This window comes from Chiloscyllium plagiosum, unplaced genomic scaffold, assembly GCF_037043375.1.
Source record: "Chiloscyllium plagiosum isolate Xiang-an unplaced genomic scaffold, Cpla_swu_hap1 HiC_scaffold_19, whole genome shotgun sequence".
Taxonomy (NCBI): Eukaryota; Metazoa; Chordata; class Chondrichthyes; order Orectolobiformes; family Hemiscylliidae; genus Chiloscyllium; species Chiloscyllium plagiosum.
The window spans coordinates 42570937-42595049 of NW_028270157.1; the positions used below are offsets into that span (position 1 = coordinate 42570937).

The 24113-nt window shown below is 42.1% G+C and overlaps 1 protein-coding gene across 2 annotated transcripts in view; it reads right to left on the reverse strand.

Moving 5' to 3' along the window:
• Nucleotides 1-24113, reverse strand: part of slc13a4 (solute carrier family 13 member 4) — a 116461-nt gene that overhangs the window by 74825 nt on the left and 17523 nt on the right. For both annotated transcript variants that reach the window (XM_087997252.1, XM_043709429.2), the window contains exon 2: nt 17351-17482. In XM_087997252.1, coding sequence (XP_087853378.1) covers nt 17351-17482 — 132 coding nt within the window. The remainder of the gene's footprint in view (nt 1-17350; nt 17483-24113) is intronic.

The window sequence follows — 24113 nt, forward strand, 5'->3', positions numbered from 1 at the left end:
ATAGTGCAGAATACAGTTTTAGGTTACAATAAGGTTTAGATGGGTTGGTCAGATGAGTTGATCAGTGGCAGATGAAATTTAACCCTAAAAAGTGTGCAATGATGCACTTTAGAAGAAATAACAAGATAAGGGAGTACTCAATGACTGGCGGTTAACTCGGAGGTTGAGAGGAACATGGCAGTATAGAGGAACATGCCCTAAGTTGAGATGCTTGTCCAAAGATCCCAAGGCAGCAGGACAGATTAATAGTTTGCTTAAGAATGCATACAGGACACTTGCCTGATCAGTTGTTGCAGGGAGATTATGTTGGAACTGTAAAACACATTGATTAGGCCACAACTGGAGTAGTGTGCAGTTCTGGTCACCACACTATAGGAAGGATGTGATTCCACTAGAAGTGGTGTCGAAGAGATTCATCGTGGTATCGCCTGGGTTGGAACAATTTTGATATGAAAAGAGCCTGGAGAAGCTCGGGGTATATTCTTTAGAACAGAGAATACTATGGGGTGACCTGATTGAGATGTATAACATTATGAGAGGTATGGACAGAGTAGGATAGGAAGCAATTGCTCCCCTTAGATGAAGGGCCAATAATAAGGGAACATAATTTCAAGTTGAATCACAGGAGGTTTAAAGGGGATTTGAGAAAAAACATTTTCACTGATAGGGTGGTGGGAAGTTGGAATACACTAACTGGAGGGCCATAGATACAGGAAACCTCACAACTTTTAAAAGGTACATGGATGAGTATTTGAAATGTTATAATGTTCAAGGCTATGGACTAAGTGCTAGAAAGTGCAGATAGATCAGCACAGACCTTATGGGATGAAGACCACTCTGTACTATATGACTTCATGATATGACAATAAGCATTGTGGACTAATTTTGGTAAAAAATTATCTACTTAATGGACAGAGAAAAGTATTGGTGTAAAGTGTGTTTTCTCAGTTGTGCTAAAAATAGAAAAAGGAAAATTCTATTCTATTGTTTGAAGTATAAGGTGCCGACAAAAGTAAGGTGTTTCGTCAATTTTGCATTTAGATTAGTGTTACAGCAAAAGTCTTAAAACACAAAATATTGTTGTGATATTGTATCAGCTATTAACTGGCCATGGTTTTTTCATTAATATTATCAGTTCCTACAGGGATTGTAATACCGTGCATGTAAGAGTATGTGTGAGTACTGTCCCGATGGGCACAACACTAATTTCTAGCTACCAATGAGAAGCAATCTAAGCACTTTGACACAATGTAAGAGAAGCTAAATAGGTGGCTGACATTTTCCCAAAATACATTCTTGGAAAATCTGAATCACAGTTCTTAGTTTGCTTGTTCTGGTAAAGCCTTCATTATCTCCACTACTCCACTGAAGTGGGCACTGTAATGTTTTTACCCTTGTTTGTTATTCTGTTTATTTCTGGATAGATTTCAACAAAATATTTTGTTAAAGAGTCTGTTCACATTGCAAGATGGGTTGAATTGTTTTTGTTTGTTTAGAATGTTATGGATTGTTCAGCTCCTGCAAGCAAACTTTTCAGCAGGTTGTTGGATGTATTTTCGTTGAAAACTCCTCAGTGAGATGGAAGACCTTAATAAAAACATCTTTTTCACCTTTGTAGCTATAGAACATCGATCAGGAAGGACAAGCCTTAAGGAAGGGCTGTGGCATTGTCATAAGATTGCATTGGTGCAGAATGGCCCTTTAAGCTGCTTCAACTCTTCTGATAAATATTATGCGAGATCATCTTTCCCTAACTATGAACACCTAAAGACTGGCATCAGGAGATAACTATTGTTTTGGAGTTAAGCTGGGTCTGGAAACTATAATTTGGGGCAAACAGTGTTTATCAGCACTCTATCAGCAAAAGCTGCAGACTAGGTTGGAACCTGTGAAAAATTGGTTCAGCCATTCAGTTTAAATGTAAGCCCCTTTTGGGTTCTGTCTGTAAATGTTTGATTGATGACTCTTATTAAATTGAAGAAATATATATTTACGTCTTGTTTTCCTGAGGCATTGATTTGAAAAATTACTTTTGCAGTCTATGTGGGTAACATTTCAAAGGCCATCCTTATCCACCAAAGAAAGAGACACACAGCAGAAATGTTTCTATGGATGGTCAGCACAAATCCTACATAAAGACAAAACGTAACCATATTGAGCTGAAGTTTATTTTGTTTTGGTTAAGTTGAAGTCACATTGTGTTTTTGAAGGGTTTTTTTGCTACAATGTTGAGCAATATTTATCAATGTATCTTACCAAACTCACCACTTTATCTATCTACATCACCCCTATGGTTCCTTGATGTCTTATTCCAGCCCCACCTTGCCATTTGCCATTTCCAGAACAGTGGATATCTGTCAAAAGACGCTTCATTATAAAGGGCCATGGTGCACATGGATGAAGACTGGCATTGTAAGCTGCCCTGCTCAGTCAAGGGCAAAGTCTGAACAAATCAGAGGAAGGACAAGATGGCACATTGATTCTTCGTCAGGTACATGGAGGTCCTGGTCAAAAGGAAGCTGCAAAGGAGAGGAGTCCTCTTTTGGAAAACCAGCAAACGATACTGTGCCACCAGACCCTGCCAGCCTGGTCCATACTCACTACCTTTAATCTCCAGAGTGCAGAGAAACAGCCAGCAGTATTGAAGGAAGATCAAATACCTTTACCACTGTGCCATACTCATCTCTCTGTCTCACACTCACTTCATAGAATCTCTACAGTGTGAAAGCAGGCTATTCAGCCCATCAAGTCCACACTGATCTTCCAAAGAGCATCCTACCCAGACACCCCACACCACCACTGCGCCCCCCACCATCTTCCTGTAATCCTGGATTTCCCATAGCTAATTCATCTGACCGGTACATCCCTGAACACTATGGACAATTTAGCATGGCCAATCTGCCTACCCAATCCACTCCACTTTTGGCACTGCACCCTATCTCCCACTAAAGCTCATGCTCTGGATTCTCATCATTACCTTCAATCTCTGCCCTTGGTCATTCTCACACTCCCACAACCTCCCAAATCACTAACCCTGCAATGCTTCCAGGCACTGCCTACTCACTCCCTCATAAAACCTCAATACTTTTACACCCTCTCACCAGCAATAACAGTTGTGCAACCCACTTTGCATCTCTCTCAATTCCTCATTTCTCTCATAATAGGGCAGATGGGTAGGGGCAGTGCACCTCTTTATTGGTTCTTCCTGTAGGTGGAGAGAATCCTGCAACTTGCAGGAAAAGGTTGGGACTGCTCCTGTGATGATGCCAAAACATTTATGTCCCATCAACCTAGTGAGTACCGTTCTTCATTTGACTGCAACCCACACAGTGACCCTGCTGTCAGTCTCCTTCATTTTACAACACTTCTAATCATTGGCCACAATTCCCTCTCGCTTGTGTTTTGCAGCTACAGGCAGCAGATCTACCACTTCTGCAGTGAAAAAAACCCAAAGCTGCCTCCTTGATTTCTGAGGATGAGAATGTGGAGGTCTCAGTAAAAGCATCAGCAAAGCTGCCTCCTGGAGCATTCTCTCCACATCCCACAACCGAAACCTTGGATGCTAAGTCAGATTTCAAGAGTGTGAGAGCTGGTGATCAATTTACTGGGTTAGCTCCACCATGGCCAAGGAAGAAATACTCCATAGGCCATTGGCACACAGAGGTCTGCCAGAGACCAGCCTCCTGCTCTGCTCTAAGTAGGAGAAAATATGCTTGTGTTGGCAGTCCGGGAGTTCATCCACACGTTTCCATCAGCAGCAGAAGACAGGAATGTGGGATGCAATGGCCCTTGATGCCCAAAAGCTGCAGCAGTGCTGTGAATCATGTGACTATCTATCTGCATCCATGGGCTGCCATGGAGAGGCAGGCCCAGCATCTTCAAGGTCTGTTGGGGAGGCACACACACAACTATGCTCCATCAGCCCAGCCCTCAGGGCCAAAAGGCATATGCCAGAGGAACAGGATGTACACGCCAGGTGCTCCTTCCTTACAGGTAATGAGCATGGTCCTGGAGGTGGAACCACACACAGGCCTCATAGAAGTCTTCAGCCAGCCCATGCTGGTGGTGGCTGGGCACTCCAGTTCCACCAACCCTTGGAAGTTCATGTTGAGCAATATAAAATTTGTATCTGGAAAGAAGAGTCAAGAGTGTGGTGCTGGAAAAGCACAGCAGGTCAGGCAGCATCCAAAGAGCAGGAGAATCGATATTGCGGGCATAAGCCCCTCATCAGAAATCCTGGAGAGAAGACACTTGATATAGCCGTCCAGACAGAAATACATCACAGGCCACCCAACCAAACCTCCAAGACTAAAGGCTGATTTGCTGAGCAGGTTTCCTCCACCCCAAAAATGAGACCAGTGGTTAAACTAGTTGGAGGGAAAGGTAAAAGAAAATTTACTGAGGGCAATTCAGTGGCACGGGTAACAATGACGTGCCAATGTTTATGTATTTATATATAACTGTATGTCCTTTAACCATATAGCTGGCTGCTAGTCTCTTTATGTAGGGTGGAGGTAAGACAAACAATGTGTGTACAGGTCATTGGGTCAAGCTGACACTTTTGGTCCTCCACATGCAAATTCCCTTTTTTTTGCATTCTTTGCCCAAAAGTCTAGTTGTTAATGAGATGTCCAGCAATGTCTGTGGCAGAGATGTGCAACACATGTACAAGGGTGGGGGGAGTTCTTTATTCAAAGTTTGTGCGAAGATTTGTAGCTCGGGTGCTCGTTGTTGTGGTTCTGTTCGCCGAGCTGGAAGTTTTTGTTGCAAACATTTCGTCCCCTGGCTAGGCGACATCATCAGTGCTTGGGAGCCTCCTGCGAAGCACTTCTTTGATGTTTCCTCCGGTGTTTATAGTGGTCTGTCCCTGCCGCTTCCGGTTGTCAGTTTCAGCTGTCCGCTGTAGTGGTTGGTATATTAGGTCCAGGTCGATGTGTTTGTTGATGGAATTTGTGGATGAATGCCATGCCTCTAGGAATTCCCTGGCTGTTCTCTGTCTGGCTTGCCCTATAATAGTAGTGTTGTCCCAGTCGAATTCATGTTGCTTGTTGTCTGCGTGTGTGGCTACTAAGGATAGCTGGTCGTGTTGTTTCGTGGCTAGTTGATGTTCATGTATGCTGTCTTCCTGTTTGTCCTATATAGTGTTTAGTGCAGTCCTTGCATGGTATTTTGTACACTACATTCGTCTTGCTCATGTTGGGTATCCGGTCCTTTGTTCTGGTTAGAACAAACAGTCCTTCCACAAATTCAACCCAAACTCTGGGTCAGATATGTCGATGACACGTTTGTAATCATTAAAAACACACCGGATCATCAACGCCACACTCACAGAAATCCGATTCACGAGAGAAGAAGAAAAGGATAGCCAACTCCCATTCCTAGACGTGATGGTACAGAGAACACGGACCGGAGAATTCACTACAAGGGTATACAGGAAAGCCACACACACAGACCAAGTCCTAAACTATGAAAGTAACACCCCAACACACACAAACGAAGCTGCATCAGGACACTATTCAAAAGGGCCACAACACACTGCAGTACACCAGAACTGCAAAAAGAAGAAGAGGAACACCTATACAAGGTATTCGCCAAAAACGGATACCCGCGCAACTTCATCAACAGATGCCTAAGAGAAAGACCACGGAACGAGGACATACCACAACCAAAAGGACTAGCCACACTACCATACATCAGGAGCATCTCGGAACTGACAGCCAGACTACTGCGACCCCTAGGACTCATAATGGCACACAAACCAACAGCCACGCTCAGACAACAACTCACCAGAACGAAGGACCCGATACCCAACATGAGCAAAACTAATGTAGTGTACAAAATACCATGCAAAGACTGCACTAAACACTATATAGGACAAACAGGAAGACAGCTAACAATCCACATACATGAACATCAACTAGCCACGAAACGACACGACCAGCTATCCTTAGTAGCCACACACGCAGACAACAAGCAACATGAATTCGACTGGGACAACACTACTATCATAGGGCAAGCCAGACAGAGAACAGCCAGGGAATTCCTAGAGGCATGGCATTCATCCACAAACTCCATCAACAAACACATCGACCTGGACCCAATATACCAACCACTACAGCGGACAGCTGAAACTGACAACCGGAAGCGGCAGGGACAGACCACTATAAACACCGGAGGAAACATCAAAGAAGCGCTTCGCAGGAGGCTCCCAAGCACTGATGATGTCGCCTAGCTAGGGGACGAAATGTTTGCAACAAAAACTTCCAGCTCGGCGAACAGAACCACAACGCGAGTTCTTTATGATAGCCAGGGAATAGGGAGTCTGCACATCTGTGTCATGTATAGCATGTGGGTCAATGTAGAATATTCTTTACCTTCAAAAGACTTGTCATTGCTTGGTGCAGGAGAGTGGCACAGTGGCTCAGTGGTTAGCACTGCTGCCTCACAGCGCTAGGAACTTGGGTTCAATTCCAGCCTAGGGGGACTGTCTATGTCTATGTGGAGTTTACACATTCTCCCTGTGTCTGTATGGGCTTCTGTTGGATGCTGCAGCTTCCTCTCACAGTCCGACCATGCTTAAAAATTGTCCCTTAGTGTCCAGGAATGTACAGGTTAGCTGGATTACACATGGTACATGCTGGGATACAGGGGTAGGGTAGGGAACTGGGTCTGGATGGGATGCTTTTCAGATGGTCAGTGCAGACTCAATAGGCCAAGTGGCCTCTTCCTGCACTGTAGGCATTCTACAGGTCAAGTCACTTATCCTGCCCAGTCCAAGTGTGCTCACAACCATTCCCCCACTGCACATTTTCAATTCCCAGCACAGTGATTGCTCTTTGGCAAATGGCTTCCAGCCTCTGTCTCAGTGAGCCTCTGAATACCACATTCCCCTCCTGATAGCCCATCCCATAAACTCCACACTGGACAATGGATGACAATCCCTCTCCCACATGACCCCCTTTCTTGCCAAATGTTTCCATATGTCCCTTGTAGACACTGTTTCCCCTTTATAATTGTGATCCACCCACTCCCAAAGCAACATCCCTTAATCCCAAGAACTAACTTATCAAGTCTACTTCAAAACAGCATTAAATCAACGTTCCCACCCCCACTCCACCCCTCCACCTTTTCGATTTTTGTGGATGGACCCAATGGGTAAATCAGTGACCATCCCCTTGAGTAGACCAACTGGACAGCACTGGACAAGAAGTGCCCAGAGCTCTGACGGTTAACTGTACATTTCCTAACTGTGGTAGCCGTATCTACTGGATTGGCCACTACGGAATCACTGCACTGGCCATCTCACAGGTCCTATATTGCAGAATTATGGGCTTCCTGACTGAAGTCACCCTGAGAGAAAGCCTGGCCAGAAGTAGCCCTTGCTGACACCCCTTCACTGAAGGGTCTCTCCATGGAAATCTGTGGGGATTAGTTCCATAAACCTTGGGAAAAGGCTGCTTCCTTATTGCACATACAATGTGTTTCAAGATGTGGTCCCTTGGCTGGGTACTGTTGGCCAACAAGGCAAGCTGCCTGGTTGTGTTACTGTGCTAACAGGCAAGGCATGGATGCAGTGAGTATTGAGGTAGGTGCTAAGTGAATAAATGCTGACTCCTGACCTGCAGTCTGGTTCCAATTTTGAGCTGAGTTAAGTTATTGTGCTTAAAGTATCCCTGCCACTACCTTTCAATGTGATTGAACCCTTAGTGCAAGTCTGTGCTTCCAGGATGCATTGCCAATTTATTGGGGAAGTGTCAGGACAATCATGAAGAGTTAACAAATGTTAGATGTCAATGCCCATAGAGAAGGGGTACATGCACTGGTGCTTGTTGGTTGTACCCTGAGTTGCTGTTTGATTGTATGCAACATGGAGATTGTTTGGAGCAAGTGGCAAGGTGCACTCACCAGGTACATACTCTGGTTTCCAGGTCAAACTTTCCTAATATTGAACTTGCTTAGTGATGTTGGTATGATAGAAAGATGGATACTAATGAGGCAAGTTGTGCCAGTTGACAAGCAATAATCCCATTTAAGTGGCAATTTACTGTTACTTTCCAAAAGTCTCACCTTACCACTTGTGAAGGAGTGGCGTTTTTGATAAGGGATAGCATTACAGCTGTACTGAGGGAGGATATTCCTGGAAATACAACCAGAGAAGTTATTTGGGTGGAACTGAGAAATAAGAAAGGGATGATCACCTTATTGGGATTGTAATATAGACCCCCTAATAGTCTGAGGGAAATTGAGAAACAAACTTGTAAGGAGATCTCAGCTATCTGTAAGAATAATAGGGTGGTTATGGTAGGAGATTTTAACTTTCCAAACATAGACTGGGACTGCGATAGTGTTAAGGGTTTAGATGGAGAGGAATTTGTTAAGCATGTACAAGAAAATTTTCTGATTCAGTATGTGGATGTACCTACTAGAGAAGATGCAAAATTTCACCTCCTCTTGGGAAATAAGGCAGGGCAGGTGACTGAGGTGTCAATGGAAGAGCACTTTGGGGCCAGCGACCGTAATTCCATTAGATTTTAAATAGTGATGGCAAAGGATAGATCAGATCCAAACGTCGAAGTTCTAAATTGGAGAAAGACCAACTTTGACAGTATTAGGCAAGATCTTTCAAAAGCTGATTGGGGGCAGATGTCCACAGGTAAAGAGACGGCTGGAAAATGGGAACCCTTCAGGAATGAGACAGCGAGAATCAGAGAAAGTATATTCCTGTTAGGGTGAAGGGAAAGGCTGGTAGGTATAGGGAATGCTGGATGACTAAAGAAATTGAGGGTTTGGTTAAGAAAAAGACGGAAGCATATGTCAGGTATAGACAGGATAGATCGAGTGAATCCTAGGAAGAGTATAAAGGCAGTAGGAATATATTTAAGAGGGAAATCAGGAGGACAAAAAGGGGACATGAGATAGCTTTGGCAAATAGAATAAAGGAGAATCCAAAGGGTTTTTACAAACATATTAAGGACAAAAGGGTATCTAGGGAGAGATTAGGGCCCCTCAAAGATTAGCAAGGTGGTCTTTATGTGGAGCCGCAGAAAATAGGGGGGATACTAAACAAGCATTTTGCATCAGTATTTACTGTGGAGAAGGACATGGAAGATGTAGAATGTAGGGAAATAGATGGTGACACCTTGCAAATGTCCATATTACTGAGGAGGAAGTGCTGGATGTCTTGAAATGCATAAAGGTGAATAAGTTCCCAGGACCTGATCAGGTGTACCCTAGAACTCTGTGGGAAGCTAGAGAAGTGATTGCTGGGCCTCCGGCTGAGATATTTGTGTCATCAATAGTCACAGGTGAGGTGCCGGAAGACTGGAGGTTGGCTAACGTGGTGCCACTCTTTAAGAAGGGTGATAAGGACAAGCCAGGGAACTATAGACCAGTGAGCCTGACCTCGGTGGTGGGCAAGTTGTTGGAGGGAATCCAGAGGGACAGGATGTACATGTATTTGGAAAGGCAAGGACTGATTAGGGATAGTCAACATGTCTTTGTGCATGGGAAATCATGTCTCACAAATTTGATTAAGTTGTTTGAAGAAGTAACAAAGTACATTGATGAGGGCAGAGTGGTAGATGTGATCTATATGGTCTTCAGTAAAGCGTTCGACAAGGCTCCCCATGGGAGACTGGTTAGCAAGGTTAGATCTCACGGAATACAGGGAGAACTAGCCATTTGGATACAGAACTGGCTCAAAGGTAGAAGGCACAGGGTGGTGGTGGAGGGTTGTTTTTCAGACTGGAGGTCTGTGACCAGTGGAGTGCCACAAGGATCGGTGCTGGGTCCTCTACTTTTTGTCATTTACATAAATGATTTGGATGTGAGCATAAGAGGTACAGTTAGTAAGTTTGCAGATGACACCAAGGTTGAGGTGTAGTGGACAGCAAAGAAGGTTACCTCAGATTACAACAGGATCTTGACCAGATGGGCCAATGGGCTGAGAAGTGGCAGATGGAGTTTAGTTCAGATAAATGCGAGGTGCTGCATTTTGGGAAAGCAAATTTAGCAGGACCTATACACTTAATGGTAAGGCCCTAGGGAGTGTTGCTGAACAAAGAGACCTTGAAGTGCAGGTTCATAGCTCCCTGAAAGTGGAGTTGCAGATAGATAGGATAGTGAGAGAGGTGTTTGGTATGCTTTCTTTTATTGGTCAGAGTATTGAGTACAGGAGTTGGGAGGTCATTATGCGGTTGTACAGGACATTGGTTAGACCACTGTTGGAAAATTGCATGCAATTCTGGTCTCCTTCCTATCGGAAAGATGTTGTGAAACTTGAAAGGGTTCAGAAAAGATTTACAAGGATGTTGCCAGGGTTGGAGGATTTGAGCTATACGGAGAGTTGAATAGGCTGGGGCTATTTTCCCTGGAACGTCGGAGGCTGAGGGGGTGACTTTATAGAGGTTTATAAAATCATGAGGGGCATGGAAAAGGTAAATAGACAAAGTCTTTTCCCTGAGGTGGGAGAGTCCAGAACTAGAGGGCATAGGTTTAGGGTGAGGGGGAAAGATTTGAAACGGACCTATGGGGCATCTCTTTCACACAGAGTGTGGTACGCGTATGGAGTGAGCTGCCAGAGGAAGTGGCGGAGGCTGGTACAATTGCAACATTTAAGAGGCATTTGGATGGGTATATGAATAGGAAGGGTTTGGAGGAATATGGGCCGGGTGCTGGCAGATGGGACTAGATTGGCATGGACAGGTTGGACCGAAGGGTTTGTTTCCATGCTGTACATCTCTATGACTCTATGACTCTAAAAGCACAAAAGGTGGAGCAAGTTGTTCCCAATGTTGAGATGAGCCTGGGTAGACTTCTCTGTCAGGTAGCCCATATCACTCAGACCCCTATAAGATTCTACCCTGACTCGAATCGATTTTACAATGCAGATTAATATAACTACATTCTCCAACTATTTCCTATTTTATAATGAAAGACTGTTAATTCTGTAGCAATTAGCCCACGTACATTAGAACCTTTGATCACATATCCAGGGATTTTGAAAAAATATGTTTGATAGATTTAAGCTTAAAAATAGCCTAGTAGCCATGTGTTATGATTTGGATAGAGTGCATTTAAATTATTGTGTACATCATAATTTATTCATTTTGTTTATTAACAAATTATTGATTTAGCCCTAAGTTATTTAAACATAACTATAAAATCAGAATGATATTGGGTAAACAACAATTGATCTTTAATGCATTTCTTGCACCTCGGAACCAGGCACATAACAGGTCATAGTATCACATTGCAAACCAGAAAGTGGAGATCAAACCACAACCAAATCAGTTATGATCTTCTTATGTTTCTAAGTGAAAGTGGAAAGTTGACCCAACTGTTTGGCATTAAAACCTAATTCTCATTTATTATTGGGCTTACTTTAATTAGATTTGACTAAAAGTTACTTAAAGCATAAAGCATACCTTATTGAAGCAGAAAATGATACACAGCAAACAACTTGTTCAATGACCATGTATTTGGAGGATATTTGGTATGAATTTATGGTGGAAGTTACAGGAGAATTGCAAGGACCTCAAGTAATCAAGTTTTGGTCTCTGTACACGGTACCAGAAGTATGTCACAGTCTGTAAGTCACTCCTACTCAAAAGCAATTCACCATATTATTGCTACAAGATTCTAACAGTCTATATTCATAAGCTGCTTAACAACAAAGAAGTTATTGTTTCTTTGTCCTTGTAATACACAAATACACACATCGCACGTTTCTAAAGTCTTGCTACCGTCTGCAAGGCATATGACAGGAGAATGATGAAATACTCTCCACTTCCCTTGATAAGTGCAGATCCTACAACATTCAGGAAGCTTGACATGATCCAGAATACAGCAACCTGCTGGACAGTATCCCATTCACTATCTGAAGCACTCACTTCTTCTACCACCAGAGCACAATGGTATAATTGCTTGTCATCTACAAGATGCACTACAGAAACTCACCAAAGTTCACATTGCAACATCATTCAAACCTGCGGCCTCTGCTATAAGAACAAGAACAACAGATGCATTGGATACTACCACCTGTACATTTTCCTCCAAGTCCTGATTTGGCAGAATTTCACTGTTCCTTCCTCATCTGTGGCTCAATGTCCTTGAACTCTCCAGCTAACAATAAATAGCTTCTGCATATCAACTGCAGTGGTTCAAGAAGATGCTTTTCAACAGCAATTGGGTTCGCAACTGGCCAGAAGGCAAACCCACCTTTAATGAAGACATGTAAAAAACAGTAATGCTGAGTGAGCCTGTTTAATCAGTTCAGGGTGGGAAGTTAGTAATTAATTTCTGATAGAGATACAATGCTCAATGGAGAAAGTTATTGCCAGATGCATAGTAAGTCTCAGTTTTCATCTGGATTCTCTGTTGAGGAATAAATCAATTAGCGTGAGAATCCATCAATTAGTGTTCAGTACAATGCCTGTTTCTGGTGTCAGCCTCATTTAAGTATCATGGGAGCTCATCTATTACTGAATGTGAAGCCATAAAATGACACTTTTATACGTTTTCAAGCAGAAACACAGAAATGCAGAAACTGAAAGAGATAACTAGTTGTGGCAGGAGATGAATGGAGATCCTGTTGTTCTATGCACCATCTTTGACTCTTCGACATCACTCTCCAGATCTCCCAGATACTTATTTGCTGGTGCATTTTCAAATGTTCAGCTAGTGTTAAGAGGAGCATCACAGACTATGTGCCAAGAGGTGTCTTACAATGCAATGCAAGTAACACTATTCAACAATAGTGTGCATATTCCTACAGTTGTTTAATGAAATCATTAGTTGCACCAAGATGGAAGACTTTGTCAATGATGTAAATGCTATGTATATTTACTTTGCAGTTGTAAAGCCTTATGATGTTTTGGATGGTTCCCATGGACAACCAATATGCTGCAGGTGGTCTTTGCATCAGCTCCCTCAGTCTCTGAGTGCTCCTTTTCTATTATTTTTACATGATATTCCTCAGATACTTTCTTTTACTTACAGTTCATATTGTATGCCTCTTTCTGTTCTCACACCCTCCATGGAAGACACACAGACATGAATATCATTATTGATTCTTTTGCGGATATCAAATTATTGTCTTTTGGGCTATATTAACAGGAAATGAACCATACATAGCAGAAGGGAAAAATGTCACAAACCATGAGATCCCTGGGCAATACCTCTTGATCGCCTTTGAGAATACTTCCACAGAGATCAAAGGCAGAGAGGCAATAATTATTAACAACCCAAGCCCAGCTCAATAGCATCAAAAGGTGAACTAAAGAAGAATTTCATGTCATTCATGTATTACTATGCCTCTCTACTTTCTCACAATCTTGCAGAACAGCAGGAATAAATGACCTAGAGACATTTTGAGATTTTCAGTACAACTGTCCAAGGGCATCTGGGAAGTGGATTTGAAAAGAACACTACAGCTGATGCAGAGAGTAACTGTGGGTAGAAGTAGGTGGTGCCAATACCTACAGGAAAAAGAGTCTGCTTTTATGAGAGTCAGCATACAATTATAATTTAAATGCCTTGACATTCAATTGCATTACAATGGCTGAATTTCCAACTATCAATATCCTGTGGCTACCATCGACCAGAAACTAAATTGAACCAGCCATATAAATATTGTGGATACAAGAACTAGTCAGAGATTGGGAATTCTGTAGTTTGTGACTCACATTTGAATCTCCAAAGTTTGTCATCATCTACTTGACACAAATCAGGAGTGTGGTGTAATACTCTCCTGTTGCCTGGATGGGAACTCTGCCATCTCTCAACTTATAGAGAATGTACTTTTTTAATTCTTTCTACCAAAATGGACAATTTCATATTTTGCCACATTGTTCTCCATTTTCCAGATACAGTCGGTTTTGCTATAATGCAATAGTTTAATTCTCATGCAATCTTCTGTTATAAGAAAATTGTATAATAGCAGCTCCATTTAAACTAAGGGGACTGGAATCACATTATAATAAATACATGCTTTAAAAGTTCGCGCTTTAGAAACAGTGTCCCCAATTCATCAATTGTGTTGTAGCAAATTCACATTAACAAAACGCGCTTTATAGCAGAACGACCCGTATTTGTGTTAACCTATCTCACTGAATTACAATTTTTTAATGGAATGGAAAGATTTGATTCAGCCCATCATGTTCACACTGGCTCCCCAAATGAGTATCATGATTTAGCAACCTTCTCCTACCTTTTCCCCATATCTTTGTAGGTTGTTTCTATTTAAATGCCTCAATTGAACCAACTACCACGAGTCCAGATAGTGCATTCCATACATAAACCACTTGCTGTGTGAAAGAGGGTTTTCTCACCTCGCATTTGCTTCTTTTACAAATCATTTAAAAACTGTTCCCTTAATCCTCTTCCCAGTGGGAACCGTTTCCACTGGCCGGTGAAGTGAGAATGAAGGGGCATAGCCTCAAAATAAGGGGGAGCAGATTTAGGACTGAGTTTAGGAGGAACTTCGGCTCCTAAATGGTTGTGAATCTATGGAATTCCCTGCCCAGTGAAGCAGTTGAGGCTACCTTTTTAAGGCAAAGAAAGATAGATTTTTGAACACTAAACCAATTAATGGTTATGGTAAGCAGGCAGGTAAGTGGATTGAGTCCATGAAAGGATCAGCCATAATCTTACTGAATGCTCGATGGGCCATTTGACCTACTCCTGATCCCAGTTCTTCTGTTCTTAGTTCAGCTTATCTCTATCTGCTCTACCCAGCCATTTCACACAGTTTCAAAAACTTCTCTCAGCTCTTTTCAGCCTTCTTCCCTCCAAGGAGAACAGTTCCAACCTCTCCAATCTATCCTTATTATGCAGTTTCTCATACCTGGATCGATTCTTGTAAATCTGCTCTGTACTCTCTCTAATGCATTCACACCTTCCCTGAAATCTGGTGCCAAACCACAATAGTTCAGCTGAGGTCTAACTAGCATCTTAGACAAGTACAGCATCACCTCCTTGCTCTTGTACTCCATGACCTTATTAATAAAAACTAGGATCCTTTATCCTTTATTTATTACTGTCTCCACCTGTCCTGCTGCCTTCAATGGGCTGTGTAAATATAATCCCAGACCCCTCTATTCCTAAATCCTCTTTAGAATTGTACCCCTTATGTGATATTGTCTGTCCATGTTCTTCCTATCAAAATGCATCACCTCTTCTTTTCTGCATTGAACCTCAACTGCTACCTATCTGCCCACTCCATTAACTGGTCTTATCTCCTTTTGATGCTCTAACTTATCATTCTCACAGTTTACAATGCTTCCATGTTTCATATCTTCCAACAATGTTGAAATGGTCTCCTGCACACCAAGATCCAAACCACTAATATATATCAGGAAAAGCAATGCTGACCCTTGGGAAATTCCAGAATAAAGCTTCCTCCAGCACAAAAAAATTCATTGACTGCTATGCTCTGTTTCCTATCACTCAGTCAATTTTATTTCCATGTTATCACTATCCCTTTTATTCCACAAGTTATAATTTTTCTCACAAGTCTGTTGTGCAACTATTTTGAATACATATCTATAACGTTTGCAGTCTCCTTATGCTCTTTTTACAACTTACTGTTTTACTTATTTTGTTTCATCACCTAATTTAGCAACCATGTTTTCAAACCATTCATTCAGGTTATTTATATAAGTTGAAGCCCCAACATTGATCCCTGTGGCAAACCACATGTTACATCTTGCTGACCAGAAATGACCCATTTACATCTACTCACTGTTATATATTAGATAGCCACTTTCCCATTCATACCAATATGTTATTCCCAAACACCATGTGTTTTTTTTTCTGCAATAATCTTTGATATGGTACTTTATTAAGAAACCTTCTGGAAATCTAAGTACAGTGAATCCCATGTTCCTATTTATCCACAGCATATGTTATTTGTTCAAAGAATTGTAGTAAATTGGTTAAAATGATTTTACTTTCACAAAACCTCTGCATGATGACCCTGATTTTTTAGAGGTTCCTGCTAATAAAATTTAATATTAGCCTCTAATATTTTCCCTAAGTCAGATGTTAAACTAACGTTCCTGTTGTTTCTTGCTTTATGTGTCCCACCCCTTCTAAATAAATGACTTCTGTTCTTTACTTTCAAATCAAATGGCACATTCTCTGAATGTTTAGAATTCTGGCAAATTAAAAAAGACATTAACTCTCTCACTGGTCAGTTCTCCTAAGACCAGAGGCTATCTTACAATTTTCTGTGTGAAGCTCACTCATTTAACCCTCAGCCAGCATTGTTTCTGTCACAACTACATTCAGTGTATCGTGCTGACATGGATTCTCTCCTTCACCCTGGTATGAACAGCTCTATTGAGAAGCTGAACAACACCGAATTAGTTTTGCTTTCACTCAGCTAGCACTATGAGCAACATCTGTTGGAGTGGCGGGCAAGGAAAATAATTGGGTGCGTTGGCCCTGGAAAATAGCTGACATTATTCTGGCAACCTCACCAATTAAATGCTGGGCAGGAAGATACTTAGGACACTTTTCAGACTCATTAGTAAAAAAGGCACTAAGTAGCAGGACAGGTTGGACTGAAGGGTCTGTTTCCATGCTGTACATTTCTATGACTCTATGATTCTATAGTCAAAGTGGCCACTTAAGACCCTCAATTCAATCCAACTTCGTTTCCCTGCCTTTCTGACCAGCAAGAAGAGAGGTAAGTTTCCTAACTCCATTTCACCCATTCTGAGGGCAATCAAAGACATGGATGAGGAAAGACAGAGCTTTTAAACTATCCCTGCCCTTGCACCTGATGTCCCCTCACCTCCCTCTCATCCTTGTGACCCTCATTCCCATGAGAAGCTAAAGGAAACCATGATTTTTTTAAAATGTTTGGATCCCTGAAGACTTGGTCTCCAGTACTGCACTTTAGAATCAAGAAACTGCTGGTCTCTGATTGGTCAGCAGTTTATGGCGAAGAGGGGCTCCACTGTCAAGACCTGCAGTAGACCAAGAAGCTCGTTGGTCAGGTCTTAGCAAGTTGATCGTCTCACAATGTGGTGAGCTTCCTTGGTGATGGAGGCTGAGAATATATATAAAGAGCATAATACGTAGCAGCAGAAGTAAAATATTAAGGCCATCACGTCAGCACTGCCATTCAATGAAATCACAGCTCATCTGTCTCCACACTTAGCCCAGTAAGAGAACTGTAGTGATTATGTTTTTTTATAATAGTTTTTTGTAATTAACATGTTATTTGGGGGTAATCAGTGGGAGGTTCATTACTGCACATGGTCATTTTTATTTACATTTATTGCAAAAATGGAAGAAAGCACACACATCTATCGGATAATAAATAGATTGATTATTTTCTTACTTCACTGGCCTTTAAGACTCCAAACAACGGGAAGAGAAAGGCAGGAACCATTGCTGCTGCACCAAGTGGGACAGCCTCTGAGACCCAATATACTGCAGTCACTATCAGGACATAGGCACATTGAGCTTCTGGCTGAAAGACAGAAACAGAAAATGTTCTCGTTAGGTAAAAAGTTTTATATATCCTGGCACATTGACAGGAGTAATACATTGAGAAATGAGATATTACATCAAGACACAGTGTGCCTGCGCAGCAGTCAGAAGACTAAATCAAAATATTCCTGATGAAGGACTCCAGCCCGAAATGTTGATTTTTCCTGCTCCTCAGATGCTGCCTGACCTGCTGTGCTTTTCCAGCAACACACTCTCGACTCTGATCTCCAGCATCTGCAGACCTCACTATCTCCTTAATCAAACTATTGCTGATGCCAGAAATGAGAGCGAAAGAGTTAACATTTCAGGTTAATGTCTTTGTGTCAGAATTTAGGGGCAGAGAAAAGGTAAGGGAAGGAGAAGGGGCCATTAGTGATAAGGGTGGAAGGTGGGATAACTTAATTGACAAATCAGATCATGGTGCAAAGTCAAAGAAGATGGTAATCCACAAAATAAAAGTGATGGCTTTGGAGGAACTGTAAATAGAAACAGCAGAACAATTACCTGAAGACATGGGAGCAGGAGTAGGCAATTCAGCCAATCTGCTCTGCCCCACCATTCAATGAAATCATGGCTGATCTGATAATCCTCAACTCCACCTTCCTACCTTTTCCCGTAACCCTTGATTCTCTTATTGATTAAGAATCTTTCTCTCTTCGGCTTGACTGTACTCGACAACACAGCCTTGCAAAACCTTATTCTGTAAAGAATTCCACAGATTCACTACCCTCTGAGAAATGGAATTCTTCCTCACCTCAGTTTTGTCTTAATTCTTAATCTTGCAAGAAATTAAGGGATAGGAGGAGAGTGCAGGTAAATGGCATCGAAATGCCCATCAGCCATGATTGAATGGTGGAGTGGACTTGATGGGCCGAATGGCCTTACTTCCACTCTTCTTTCTTATGGTCTTATGTTTTTTATATGTGTGATCCTTTATTCTGATATTATTTCCTCTGGTCCCTAGACTCTCACATAAGGAGAAACAACCTTTCTGCACCTACTCTGTCAAATCCTGTAAGAATTGTATATTTCAATAAGGTCACCTCTCATTCTTCTAAATTTCAATTAGTATCAGCCCAGACTACTCAATCTCTCCTCATAAGGGTTTTCCAATAAAAATATGCCAACACTTGCTTTCCAAAATAAAAACGGACTCTAGATCAAAATCTGTGAAAGAAAAATATCTGGAAAGTGTGTGTCCAGAAAATCCAACTTATGCTCAAAGTATTTAAATAGTATACTTTTTAAACTTTTATGAGTTGTGATCAGCCATTAGTAATGGCTGCCCCTGCTTCATCACCCTTGAATTGGGTGGTTTTCTCAGCCATTTCAGATAGCAGTTAAAATTACATTGCTTTGGATTGGAGTCACATATAGGTCAGATGAGGTAAAGTTGGCAGATTTCCAAATGGATTTTACATCAATCATTGATAACTTCATGATTACTGTTACTGAAACTAGCTTCATGTTCCAGGTTTATTAATCCAAGTTTAAATTCTACTAGCGAACGTAACAGAAGTTGAACCCATGCCCCCAGAGCATTAATCTGGGTCAATAAAAACCAAAAGAACTGCAGATGCTGTAAATCAGAAAGATTTACAGGGGTGACAGGGTGGCTCAGTGGTAAGCAATGTTGCCTCACAACACCAGGGACCCAGGTTCGATTCCAGTCTCGGGCGACTGTCTGTGTGGAGTTTGCACATTCTCCCCGTGTCTTTGTGGGTTTCCTCCAGGTAGTCCGGTTTCCTCCCACAGTCCAAAGATGTGCAGGTTAAGTGAGTTGGCCATGGTAAATTGCTTATAGAGTTAGGTGCATTCGTTAGGGATAAATACAGAGTAGAGGAACGGGTCTGGGTAGGCTACTCTTCGGAGGGTCAGTGTGGACTTGTAAGGCTAAAGGACTAGTTTCCATACTGTGGGGAATCCAGTCTAATCTCAAAAATGGAAATTGCTGGAAAAGCTCAGAAGGTCTAGCAGCATTGGACAGAGAAACATTTCAGGTCAATGACCCTTCCTCAGAACTGGGTGGTCAGGAAAATGTTGATTTGTGTGCAGAAAATAGGGTGAGGGGAGGGGGTAAGGAGCAAATGATAAATGGGGAGAGAGCCCAAAGAGAAAGAAGGGCAGTTAGACAGGCCTGGTGTGTATGGTAGGGCCTAGGATATGGGGGAGCTCAGGCCCTAAAATTATTGAACTCAATGTTAAGTCTGGAGGGCTGCAGGGTACCCAAGTGGAAAATGAGTGTTGTTCTTCCAGCTTGTGCAAAGCTTCGCTGGAGCCCTGCTGAGACAGAGAGATTGGCCAGGGAATAGGGTGGTGTGTTGAAGTGACAGACAACTGGAAGTTCAGGGTCCTTTTTGCAGACAGAACATAAGTGTTCTGCAAAGTAGTCATGCAGTCTATGCTTCCTTTCCCCAATGTAGAAGAGAGCACATTATGAGCAGTGAATGCAGTAGACTAAGTTAAAAATACAATACCAGGCTATAGTCCAACAGGTTTAATTGGAAGCACTAGCTTTCGGAGCACTGCTCCTTCACCAGGTGATTCAATCTAGTAGACTAGATTGTGTGAAGTGCAGGTAAAGCACTGCTTCACCTTGAAGGTGTGTTTGGGCCCTTGGATACTGCATTAATCTTGTCTCTAGTGCAGAACATGAACAATATGCCTGTGCCTCCCTATATCTGAACAATCAAACTTATAGCCAAACTAACTACTCCATGTGATCAGGAAACCAAACCCATCACAGCATTTGCACTACACGCCTAGCATCTGCAGTATAAATTTCTGGAACATATTAGTAAATCTGTTAAAACAGTGTGATCCTGAAATACAAATTTAATTCTGAAGAACTAATATTCAAATTCTTGGAAAGCCAGTTCCCACCAGAAAACAGAAGGTGAGATTTCAGACCAACAAACGGCTGACTTGGACATACCAGACTCATATGTGTCACAAAGCTGTTCGCGAGTGTGCTTAAGTTGCTGATGAAATAACATGGCAGGTTGGAGGCACAGTGCTCAAATCAACAGGAAGGTAGTTTGAGAGCATATCAAAACCAAATCAATTTGTGATTTTAAGCATCTTATTTAGATCACTCTTCATGTTTCTTAACTCACTTGACCATTTCCCAAATGCATAAAACTTGTCCTCATAAGTTAACCCTGTAAACCTCAATATCATTCAGTTGAATGTATGCAATGTTCATTCTAAAGCCAACATGTCCTTCATTAGGTGTGTGCCTCAGACTGAGTATGGTGCTCCAAATGTGTGCTGCCTACTACTTTACCCAACTGAGACATAATTTTGTTCCCACTCCAACTTATTCAAAATCATTGGTATAACCTCTTTAACTTGTTTAATTACTATTTGTTCCTGCACACTAATTTTTCTTTTATCTGGACACCTAAATATCTTTCATCCTCCACAATTCCCAGACTCTCACCATTAAAAAAAACAATTCTGAAGGGACATTACAGAGAGTTAGGCAGAAATTTAAAAAGGAGTTCCTCAAGGGTAGTAATATCTAGATTACTCCCAGTGCTACGAGTTAGTGAGGGCGGGAATAGGAGAATAGAGCAGATGAATGCATGGCTGAGGAAGTGGTGTGATGGAGAAGGATTCACATTTTTGGATCATTGGAATCTCTTTTGGGGTAGAAGTGACCTGTACAAGAAGGACGGATGGCACCTAAATTGGAAGGGGACTAACATACTGGCAGGGAGATTTGCTAAAACTGCTTGGGAGGATTTAAACTAGTAAGGTGGGGGGAGGGGGGAGGGGGGACCTGGGGGGGTGGGACCCAGCGAGATAGTGAGGAAAGAGATCAATCTGAGACTGGTACAGTTGAGAACAGAAACAAGTCAGTCAGGGCAGGCAGGGACAAGGTAGCACTGATAAATAAAACTGCATTTATTTCAATGCAAGGGGCCTAATAGAGATGGCAGATGAACTCAGGGCATGGTTAGAAATATGGGACTGTGATATCATAGCAATTACAGAAACATGGCTCAGGGATGGGCAGCACTGGCAGCTTAATGTTCCAGGATACAAATGCTACAGGAAGGATAGAAAGGGAGGCAAGGTGGGGAGTGGGTGGCATTTTTGATAAGGGATAGCATTACAGCTGTGCTGAGGGAGGATATTCCCAGAAATACATTCGGGGAAGTTATTTGGGTGGAACTGAGAAATAAGAAAGGGATGATAACCTTATTGGGATTGTATTATAGACCCCCCAATAGTCAGAGGGAAATTGAGAAACAAACTTGTAAGGAGATCTCACAATCTGTAAGAATAATAGGGTTATGGAAGGGGGTTTTAACTTTCCAAACATCAACTGGGACTGCCATAGTATTAAAGGTTTAGATGGAGAGGAATTTGTTAAGTGTGTACAAGACAATTTTCTGATTCAGTATGTGGATGTACCCACTAGAGAAGGTGCAAAACTTGACCTACTCTTGGGAAATAAGGCAGGGCAGGTGACTGAGGTGTCAGTGGAAGAGCACTTTGGGGCCAACGACCATAATTCTATTTGTTTTAAAATAGTGATGGAAAAGGATAGACCAGATCTAAAAGTTGAAGTTCTAAATAGGAGAAAGGCCAATTTTGACGGTATTAGGCAAAAACTTAAAAAAGCTGATTGGATGCAGATGTTCGCAGGTAAAGGGTCGGCTGGAAAATGGGAAGCCTTCAGAAATGAGATAACAAGAATCCAGAGAAAGTATATTCCTGTCAGGGTGAAAGGAAAGGCTGGTAGGTATAGGGAATGCTGGATGACTAAAGAAATTGAGGGTTTGGTTAAGAAAAAGAAGGAAGCATATGTCAGGTATAGACAGGATAGATCGAGTGAATCCTTAGAAGAGTATAAAGGAAGTAGGAGTATACTTAAGAGGGAAATCAGGAGGGCAAAAAGAGGACATGAGATAGCTTTGGCAAATAGAATTAAGGAGAATCCAAAGGGTTTTTACAAATATATTAAGGACAAAAGGGTAACTAGGGAGAGAATAGGGCCCCTCAAAGATCAGCAAGGCGGCCTTTGTGTGGAGCCACAGAAAATGAGGGAGATACTAAATGAATATTTTGCATTATTATTTACTGTGGAAAAGGATATGGAAGATATAGACTGTCAGGAAATAAATGGTGACACCTCTCAAAATGTCCAGATTACAGAGGAGGAAGTGCTGGATGTCTTGAAACGGTTAAAGATAGATAAATCCTCAGGACCTGATCAAGTCCTAGAACTCTGTGGGAAGCTAGAGAAGTGATTGCTGGGCCTCTTGCTGAGATATTTGTATCATCGATAGTCACAGGTGAGGTGCCGGAAGACTGGAGGTTGGCAAACGTGGTGCCACTGTTTAAGAAGGGCGGTAAAGGCAAGCCAGGGAACTATAGACCGGTGAGCCTGACCTCAGTGGTGGGCAAGTTGTTGGAGAGAATCCTGAGGGACAGGTTGCACATGTACTTGGAAAGTCAAGGAATGATTCGGGATAGTCAACATGGCCTTGTGCGTGGGAAATTATGTCTCACAAACTTGATTGGTTGTTTGAAGAAGTAACAAAGAAGATTGAACTTAAGGGAATTTAAATTAGCCAGGAATTGGTGTTGGAGAGACTGTCAGGTCTGAAGGTTGATAAGTCCCCGGGGCCTGATGGTGTACATCCCAGGGTACTGAAGGAGAAATCGTGGATGCGTTGGTGATTATTTTCCAGAGTTCGATAGATTCGGGATCAGTTCCTGCGGATTGGAGGGTGGCTAATGTTGTACCACTTTTTAAGAAAGGTAGGAGAGAGAAAGCAGGAAATTATAGACCAGTTAGTCTGACTTCAGTGGTGGGAAAGATGCTGGAATCTATTATAAAGGATGAAATTACGACACATCTAGATAGTAGTAACAGGATAGGTCAGAGTCAGCATGGATATATGAAGGGGAAATCATGCTTGACTAATCTTCTGAAATTTTTTGAGGATGTAACTCTGAAGATGGACGAGGGAGATCCAGTAGATGTAGTGTACCTGGACTTTCAGAAAGCTTTTGATAAAGTCCCACAAAGGAAGTTAGTGAGCAAAATTAAGGCGCATGGTATTGGGGACAAAGTACTAACTTGGATTGAAATTTGGTTGGCTGACAGGAAACAAAAAGTAGTGATAAACAGCTCCATTTCGGAATGGCAGGCAGTGACCAGTGGGATACCACAGGGATCAGTGCTGGGACCACAGCTTTTTACAATATATATTAATGATATAGAAGATGGTATTAGTAGTAACATTAGCAAATTTGCTGATGATACTAAGCTGGGTGGCAGGGTGAAATGTGAGGAGGATGTTAGGAGATTACGGGGTGACCTGGACAGGTTAGATGAGTGGTCAGATGCATGGCAGATGCAGTTTAATGTGGATAAATGTATGGTTATCCACTTTGGTGGCAAGAACAGGAAGGCAGATTACTACCTAAATGGAATCAATTTAGGTAAAGGGGCAGTACAAAGAGATCTGGGTGTTCTTGTACACCAGTCAATGAAGGTAAGCATGCAGGTACAGCAGGTAGTGAAGAAGGCTAATAGCATGCTGGCCTTCATAACAAGAGGAATTGAGTATAGAAGCAAAGAGGTTCTTCTG